Below are 9,599 nucleotides of genomic sequence, written 5' to 3'. Positions count from 1 at the left end.
TTATTGTGTTTTGTTGAGACTCCCCTCTAGCCACTTGGCGTTATTGTGCTAACATCTAATCAAGTTTTTGTGGATTAAGTTTCAAGTTTCATAGGATCACCTATTCACCCCCCTCTAGGTGCTCTCAATAACCTATGTTCGTTAAGTTAGTCGTTGTGAACTCTTTTCTAATCGTTCACTTTATTGGTCGTGTTGTACCAAGACATATTAAATGGAGTAAACAATAACACCAGTTAGTCAAATTAAAAAATATTATACGGAGAGCAGAGACAATCAATAAAAAATCTTGAGATTTTTTTGGTAGATAGTTTACGTGGGTATTGTTGTAAGCTGTTGGAACGCATAGGCAACTGACTAGTATGGTATGTATGGACGAGCTCAGCTATATCGTTAAACTTGCTCTTACAAGCTAAAAGTTTCAGCGAAACAAATATGCACTGAGCTATAGCTCCAAAGTAAAGCAATGGAGGTATCCTAAAAAGACCAAGAAAAAAACAATAATATGCGAAAGATTACACAGGAGGAAAAAGAAATCGTAGCACCGGTAAACGTGGTGGAGGTGGGGGATTCTTCGGCGCGGTGCGCATCACAAAAACGCGTTCGCCAAGAAATATTTTTTACCGGGCGAGGCCGATGGAGCCTATCCGTTCTGTCGAGAGGAGATTTGGATTTGGTCCAAAGAGGACCTCGCCGTCGTCTTTAATTTCCTCACCCGATTTGGGCCCTCGCGCTCGCGCACCACCACCACCTACTGTGTCTCCTCTCCTCCCTCCCCGTCTCCCTCCGCTGCCCCTGCACCGCCTGCCGGGAAGAGACCGCACCAGCCACCAGCGCCTCCGCGAGTTCGACCCCCAATCCCCACAGCTTCCCGCACCAACAAATCCGCCCAATTTGCGGGCCACTCCCGGCGGAAATTCGTGACAAAGCCGCGGGGGGTTTTTTTTTTTTCCCTTTTTTCTTTCGCTCCCCCGCCCCCGTTTTCCCTTTTGACTCCGCCGCCGGGTCTGCTCCTTTATTGCTGCGCCTGCCTGATTGTCTTTTCTCGTCGGAACGCGCGGTATCCCGAGGGCGGCGATCGCGGATTCGCCTCCGGAAGCGGCGATTTGGTCCCCAGGTGCGGTGCGGGGTTCTCCCCAATTTTGCTCCATGCGGTGCGGCGTTCGATTTGTTCAGGTGGCGAAGGGATGATGGATTTGGGGAGATTTCTCTAGCTAGCGTGGTTCTGATCGGGGACCTGTTTGTGGGCGTATTACAGTACAGTCCGCCATGATTAAGCAAATCCTCGGCCGGCTTCCCAAGAAGCCGACCAAGGCCGGCGAGAAGGAGCTGGCCGGCGCGGGCCCGTCGCTGCCCAGCCCGACGTCCGACGCGAGAACCACCACCGATCTGACCGCGTCTAGCAGGCTTGTCAGCCCCAGCAACTACGCCTCCGCGGCAACAAATCCAGGCCAGAGCTACGCGCCCAGGGCCGCCGGGCTCGGCGCCGGCGCCAGCAACGGGTTCGCGGGCTCGGCGGCCGGGTACGAGGCGCTGCCGAGCTTCAGGGACGTGCCGGCGTCCGAGAAGCCGGGCCTGCTCCTCGGGAAGCTGGCCATGTGCTGCGTGGTGTTCGACTTCGCGGACCCGACCAAGGACGTGCGGGAGAAGGAGGTCAAGAGGCAGACGCTGCTCGAGCTGGTGGACTACATCACCTCCGCCACCAGCAAGTTCCCGGAGCCCGTCGTGCAGGAGGTCGTCAGGATGGTGTCTGTGAATCTGTTCAGGGTGCCCACCCCTGCCCCGAGAGAGAACAAGGCGCTCGAGTCGTTCGACATGGAGGAGGAGGAGCCCGTCATGGACCCCGCGTGGTCGCACTTGCAGATCGTGTATGAGCTGTTCTTGAGGTTTATTCAGTCTCCGGAGACGGACGCGAAGCTGGCCAAGAGATACATTGACCACGGCTTCATTATCAGGCTTCTCGACCTCTTCGACTCAGAGGATCCTAGGGAGAGAGAGTACCTGAAGACGATCCTTCACAGGATATACGGCAAGTTCATGGTGCATCGCCCCTTCATCAGGAAGGCAATCAACAATATCTTCTACCGGTTTATATTCGAGACGGAGAAGCATAATGGTATCGCAGAGCTGTTAGAGATTCTGGGGAGTATAATTAATGGCTTTGCTTTGCCGCTCAAGGAAGAGCACAAATTGTTTCTAGTCCGAGCGCTGATTCCACTCCACAAACCAAAATGTGTTGCCATGTACCATCAGCAACTGTCGTACTGCGTCACTCAGTTTGTTGAGAAAGATTGCAAGCTTGCTGATACTGTCATAAGGGGGTTACTCAAGTATTGGCCCATCACAAATAGCTCAAAGGAGGTGATGTTTTTGGGTGAGTTAGAGGAGGTGCTGGAAGCTACACAGCCAGCAGAGTTTCAGAGGTGTATGGTGCCACTTTTCCGTCAGATTGCCCGCTGTTTAAGCAGTTCTCACTTTCAGGTAAGAAGGGATAGCAGTGCTCACTAAAGTTCTCATCTTCAAATTATCATTGATTTCTGGCTTATTGCTTGGGACATGACTCTATCATTTATTCATTTATAAGGGCAAGTCAACTAAGATGTAGCAAACGATAAGTGTAAAGTGCATATACTATTCCGTTGATGTTAATACATAAGTAGTCGGATTGACCATTCTAGGCTGCCACTTCCACATGATGGAATGTTAGTACTGTGGGAACTTCGTCCGGTGCCCATTTCATTTGTTTTATTTTCATCGACTCCAGAATACGACAGTTATTTTTTCTTCTAATAAAATCGTGGTTGGAACTGTTTATTTGTTCTGTTTGTTTCTTGTAGAGTTAGGCTTTAATTCTAACTGGCATCTAAATTTTCCTTTGTACTTGTTTGTATTCGATGCCATAGTCACAAATTTAGTCTTTCTTCAAGTACCTTGAGAATTATACTTATTTGATTTGAAGAAACTTGGGAAATGATTGATGAGAAAATACTGTAAATAAAAAAAATGGGTCCTGCTGAAACAAGTCCAGTTTGCTATATGATAACTAATCTTCTTCCTAAGTCATAATTTAATTTCATACCATTATGTCACATCTCTTTTAGACTGTTAGTGTCAAACAATTTGCTCTGCTATTTTAAATGATGGCTAGCATGCTTCTCATTCAGACTGATGAAACTTGGTTCCATTCCGTATGTTCTTAGACCATAGTGCACCCAATTTGTTAGATTGATGAAACTGTATGGCTATTGTGGAGCATGCCAATTCTCGCCTTCCTAATAAATGACTTCTCTGGCCTGAGTGAGGCAGTTGAGAAATAAGTAGCCATGGCCCAGTTTCCTTGTCTCAATAGTTTCTAGAGCATTAGTTTCCCATGGTTGAGAACGACCATCTGTTCCATGGTTTTTCCCAGAACCAGTCAAAAAACAAGATGTCTTGTGATTTCCATCCAACTGTTTGCCACAGTAGCTAGCATTTGACAATTTCTTCGTTTCTTCCACAGGTGGCAGAGAGGGCTCTCTTTCTATGGAACAACGACCATATCGAGGGTTTGATCAAACAGAACAACAAGGTTATACTGCCCATAATCTTCCCAGCGTTAGAACGAAACACGAAAGGCCACTGGAACCAGGCGGTTCAAAGCTTGAGTCTAAATGTCCGGAAAATATTCATGGACCATGATCCCGCGCTGTTTGAGGAGTGTCACAAGAAGTTTGAGGAAGAGGAAGCCCAAGAAGCTGGCGTAAGGTCAAGACGGGAGGCTAGATGGAGGCGCCTAGAAGAAATCGCCTCGTCAAAGTCTCCTCAGTGAAGTAGCGCGTCCTCCTGAGGCTGTAGTTCTTCATCAGTAGAGTTCTTCTAGCTATCTTGTCTTGGGGACTTGCATATTAGCAGCTCTTTTGGACAGGATCAAGTAAATGCTGATGATGTAGTTGCTGGATGTCTTCTTGCCGCCTGTTACTTGTGACCGAACGTTCTACAGGCCGACATGTAAATACGAGGCACATGATGGGCTGTGAAGCTTCAACAGAGCCTCGGCGGGTTCTCTTTGCCGTGTGATCCACTGATGACAGTGTCGGTTTCATCATCATAGGACAAAGGAAAGGAGGTAAAATGGTCTTTTTCCGGGTCAATGTCTTGATCCAAGGACTGTTAGGAGCACTTGAAAGACGAGGAAGGAGGCAGGTAGCACTTGCTCTTGCTGATGGTGATTTTGCTGAAATGTAATACTATGCTTTATGTATGATGCATGGTAACTTGAAGCCATGTCTGGTGATAATATGTAATCCTGGTGTACATGTCTTTTCCTTCCTTTGATGTATACAGAAATTTGGAATGAAGCCCTGATTGAAGGCTGTTTTCTACAAGTTTGACCCCACTCATGTGGGCTGTCTTTTTTTAAAATCAGGTGTTTAGGGTCACCGGAGGGAGGGGCTCCTGAATAGGTGCAAGATCAGGGATGCGTACGCCAAGTTTGGTGTCATGAACCGAATGTAATGTTGAGCTTGCATCATGGTGGGGGGTTTCGTTTGGGATAACTGTAATGCTGCCTAAAAATACAAATAAGAGTGATATATTTGTAAACTGCAGTGTTGCCCAAAAACGCAAATAAAAATGTGAATATATTTGCAATGATACGTTTCAATTGGTATATACGTTTTGTTACCGTAATTTTTACCCATTATTATGCTCATCTCTTTGAACTACGCAACCACTACCGTGTACCAGCTATTTTCTGAGCAAGCTGAAGCATTCGGGGGCACTCAAGCAGAGTTAGCCGGTGATCAGGTTCAGCACAATTCTGGATCTGCCAACGGAAAGAGCCTATTATGCCTCCCTAAACTATATTTGTAGTCTCATTTTCCTTAACTCTAAAACCAGATATCTTACCACTCGATACTCTTGAAACCATTCAAATTATCTCTCTGGTTTGGGGTGGTTTTAAATTTGGTTTTGTACTTTTTTGTCAAAAAACAGTAAATAGTTGATAAAAGGTTTTTAAACCATAGAAAATGTCTCTACACTTTAAAAAAAATCTAAAAACATGAAGATAGATTCTGATACTCCAAACCCAAATAAAATATTTAGGCCCCATGAAAATACATTTATCTGCTTTAGATAAGTAGTTTTATCTCTAGAAAAATAAAAACAATCCAACAAAATACAAAAAAACATTCTAATCGGCGTATAAATATGTTTTAAAAATGATGTGGCATATAAACATGTTTTCAAATACAAATAAAATATTATGTTTTCATTTGTAGTTCTCGTATACTCCCTCTGTCCCATTTTATTATTCGTTTTAGCTCCATATTTTTGTGTCCATATTTAAATAGATGACAATGCATCTAAGCATATATATATAAACACATACATCAAATATTGTATGAATTCATTAACATCATAAAACAAATATTATTTTAGGATGGAGGGTGTATTTATTTGTGGACGCCATTCACAGATTCCGGACAGTGATATCACCTATCTTGCTTGTAGCTTCTAGTCAATTGTATAACAAGGAACGGAGCAACTCGGGTACCATTAGCCTCCAACCAATTGTAGCTCACTCTTTAGAAATGCTGTATTTGGTCAGTCTGTCAAGGAAAAGGATAATAATCCTGAAAGTGCATGCAAAGTTGCATTGATTTGAGGCATTGGAGGAAACCAAACCTTGTGCTGTGCTGTGCTGTGCTGTGCTGTGCATGCAGCTGGAGATTTGATTCCCGCCAGCACTCACCTTCAGCTTCCAAATTCTTCGGACAAGTCATGTCTAAGCTGCTGCACTGCACCAGTGCACACTGTACACCTTACACACCATCTGATCAACTGAACATGAGAAATTGGAGGAAACCAAGTCTTGGCTTGCTCTTGCCGTCAGATTTGGTTCCATCCAATTCTCGTATTCGGTTGCCAAAGTTTCGGCTCCAGAGTTCTCACCATAACCAAGATAAACTCATCGCATGTACTTGGTTCTACAATGGCTACCGATAGAGGCGCTGAAGATAAGATGTTGGAGAAAACTGAACTCCTTGAAACTGTCTGTGACCGAACTGAAGACAGCAAGGAAGAGTTCAGTTTCCTACAACTCTTACCTTGAGAGCTAGCTAATGAGATGTCCAGGCTGCGATGTCTCGATCTTATGGTGCTTCTGCCCTTTTATACACACAGCTCAACGGAAAGATCATGTGCTGCTCTGTTCTGCTATTCTCTACCATGGTTCATGAGTAGTGCATGTCCAGAAGAAAAAAATAAGGTTCAGAAAAGCAGTTATGCTTTTTCTAACAAACTCTGACCAGAAATATCCCTGCCGTGCCTTTTGCATTTCGTTTCAGGCATTCTGCTTCCTGCGACTCTGAGCAGTTATGCTTTCTCACACGCGGCATGCTCCCATTTCAATGGTGTCAGTGCTGAAGGTAAACATAACCAGATCATAAACTGCTGCTATATCTGATCTTTAACTTTCTTCGTGAGATGATAATACCAATAATCCCATACGGACAGCCACTTTCACAGAACTGGTAGTAGCCCTAGCATCAATAGGCAACCAATGGTCGAGTTCTCTGAAACCTTTTTTAGTTATCATGTGCTGCTAGCTGCTTGAAGCTACAAAGTTTATCTACAAAGTTTATTTTGGTTGTTTGATCATTTGTTCATCTCACATGATAGTTCTAACAATATACACAAATTCTATACATATCTCTCGTAGTTCTATAAACTATGAGAGAGATATAGGTTTTATAAATAAATTTATTTTTAGTTTATCATATGAAGAAATGTTCAAAATATAAAATGTACATCATAATGAGTTATACAAATTTGTAGTTAAAAACTTTTTCATTTGAATTAATTTACTGCTTTAAAATGTGATTTTTAAAATGTGTATGCAGTTGGCTTGATGTGAGACAATAAGCTAAACCCACGGGTTTTCCATGAGTTTCCACCCAATTACGGGTTGGTTTGGGATCAATAATTTTATTGGATGGGTTGGGTTTAACTTCCCTCTAGTATTTTTGGTTGGGTGTGGGATGGATATCAAAGTAATTAGATTTGGGTATGGGTGAGAGTGGATTGGATTTTTTGCCATTAGCAGGCCTAGCTGCTTCACAGTTGCTGAAGACGAGAACTGTACAGAAAGGCAAAGGCAGGAACAGCAGGACAGTCAACAAAGTGGACAAGTATCTTTCTTCACGGTAGCTTTTCAGCATGTCGACGGCCTCGATATCGAGCCGACTCAACTCGACTCGAACGAGTTCGAGCTAACTCGTTAAGGTAATGAGCTGGCAGCACAAAGTCAGTTCGGCGCGGCTCGTTTAGCTCGCGAGCCAGATTAAAAAAACAACATGTATATAATAATCATTTTTCGTAAATTCTAAATTATTTTATCAATAAAAAACAATAATTATACTTATAGTTTTGTAACACCAAAGTAACACAGTTTATCATTTATCAATTCATAATTCACACACATGTTCATCGGTTTAACCACAGTTATATTCGCATTGACCAATTTAACACATAAATACAATTCATCAATCATTAGTTTAGCTCATAGACTATAGTCACCACTCACCACACATACATATAACATGTTAATCAATTGTTACATAAATGATGATCTTTCAAAAATTGTTACATAAATGATATGCATATAGTTTCCTTTTGCTGAAATGTAATAGCTCGCGAGCTGGCTCGTTAATGAACCGGGTTATGATGTCAGCTTACCTAGTGAAAAAATTCAAATGAGTCGAGCCGAGCTGAAATCGAGCGAGTCGACGAGACACGAGCATTTCGTCCAGTCCAAGGGTGGACTCAACACCCAGTTAGTACAGGTCACAGCCTCACAGGAATGCCTTGTCCGGTTTAGGGATGAGTATAATTTTCGATGACACACAAGGACGTGAGAGAAGGCTACAATCAACGAGTTGTTACACCCTGATCAAAACGTGTGAAGGTGCCGGGCCGGTCCTTAACCGAGCGAGCCCTAATATCAACACAAGATGTTACGCCCGATGGGCTCGTTAATGACATGATTATGCTCAAGTTTACACAAAGATTATCGATCTATATAAATACGTTACTTGATAAATATTGTAGCTGCCATTATAAAGAGGACAGTTTTTTATTATCTTTTGATGATATAGGCAAAGTACAATGTCATTATCATTAGCCATGGATTTGGAAACAAAATGTGGCAGTCATCAATGGACACACTACCGGAATCAACCTCTTCGCCGAGTGCCGGAAGCACTCGGCGAAGCCTTAAAAACACTCGGCAAAGGCTTTGCCGAGTGTAACACTCGGCAAAGAAGGCTCGGCAAACAGTACATCGGCAAAGACTTCTTTGCCGAGTACTTTTTTTCGGGCACTCGGCAAAGATCTTTGCCGAGTGTCAGGGTGCACTCGGCAAAGAAAAGCGACCGTTACGGCGCCGGTTGACGGAGACGGCGGCTTTGCCGAGTGTCAACGGTGACACTCGGCAACGAAGATATCTTTGCCGAGTGTCCTCCTGGCAGCACTCGGCAAAGCCGCCTTCTTTGCCGAGTGCCACTTGGGACACTCGGCAAAGAGCCCGCCAGGGAGGGTCCCCATGTCAGGCTCTTTGCCGAGTGTCCCAACTGGCACTCGGCAAAGCCGACCTCTTTGCCGAGTGCCAGCGACACAACACTCGGCAAAGAACCTAAGCCGGTGCCCAGGTCTGTGCTCTTTGCCGAGTGTTTTGACCCAGACACTCGGCAAAGAGCCTCTTTGCCGAGTGTTACACTCGGCAAAGTGACCAGTATGTACCTTTTTTATTTGTTTTTTGTTTTCCATCCACACAAACAGAAGATATCACATATATATCACATATATACATCACAGATATCATCACAGACATAAATAGCCAACACAAACATAAAACCGTGACCACAAACATAAATATCCATCACAAACATAAGTGTTCAACACAAACATAAGTCTCAAACGTCGCAAGCTCTCACATAAGTATCAAACAGAAACATAAGTATTATACATAAGTTGTGAAGTCTAAAACAACGACTCATGGAGGTGGGCGGTTTGGCCGGGGTTGCGTTGGGCTGAACCCTTCCGGAGGGTTGTTGGATGCCGCCCCAGATTGGCCCTGCACAAAGAAGAGATAGCATGTGTTATACCAGATGCATTACAAACATCTAACTACAATTTTGGTACTCACAGGAGTGTGGAAGAGAGTAGGGTCAACTGGGGGGAACAATGGAGGTGGCGGAGCGATGCCCTGTGCGGCGCCAAGGCTCTGCATGTACTGGAACATCTCCGCCATCCTCTGATCAGCCGCCGCCCGCTCCGCCATTATCCTCGCCTCCATCTCTTCTAGTTGGGTCTGTAATATTACAAGCCAACGTTATAGTAACTCAAAGACTAGGTATATAACTAAAGGAAGGACGAGTTACAGAAGCACTAACCTCGAGTTGTGAAATGCGATGCTGTGAGCTGTCGTGCCGAGGTCGAATGGCTGGGCTCGAGCCAGTGCTCCTTGCTCTCACCTGAGACAGAGTGGGAGTGGAGGACGAGTCGATTGCCCCGTCGGCAATCCAGTACCGCCCATGTCTCTTGCCTCCTCCGACCCTCAT

The 9,599-nt window shown here is 44.5% G+C and overlaps 1 protein-coding gene across 1 annotated transcript; it reads left to right on the top strand.

The window, feature by feature from the left end:
• Window positions 1–421: 421 nt before the first annotated feature.
• LOC103628994 (serine/threonine protein phosphatase 2A 57 kDa regulatory subunit B' theta isoform) lies at window positions 422–4,361 on the top strand. Its single transcript, XM_008650200.3, has 3 exons — window positions 422–1,114; window positions 1,256–2,478; window positions 3,497–4,361. Exons 2-3 carry the CDS (start codon window positions 1,267–1,269, stop codon window positions 3,803–3,805), a joined length of 1,521 nt encoding a protein of 506 aa, XP_008648422.1. The 5' UTR covers window positions 422–1,114; window positions 1,256–1,266; the 3' UTR covers window positions 3,806–4,361.
• The last annotated feature ends 5,238 nt before the right edge of the window (window positions 4,362–9,599 follow it).

This window comes from Zea mays, chromosome 6 (assembly GCF_902167145.1).
Source record: "Zea mays cultivar B73 chromosome 6, Zm-B73-REFERENCE-NAM-5.0, whole genome shotgun sequence".
In the NCBI taxonomy this organism is placed as follows: domain Eukaryota; kingdom Viridiplantae; phylum Streptophyta; class Magnoliopsida; order Poales; family Poaceae; genus Zea; species Zea mays.
Note: the sequence above shows the minus strand (reverse complement) of the source record. Positions and strands in the feature narration are given on the sequence as shown.

What these genes read in the sequence shown, in the direction of transcription:
- LOC103628994 (XM_008650200.3), top strand. Translation starts at nt 1,267, where the DNA reads ATGATTAAGCAAATCCTCGGCCGGCTTCCCAAGAAGCCGACCAAGGCC. An exon ending in TAAGCAGTTCTCACTTTCAG is followed by an intron (nt 2,479 to 3,496) that starts GTAAGAAGGGAT and finishes TTTCTTCCACAG; the next exon opens with GTGGCAGAGAGGGCTCTCTT.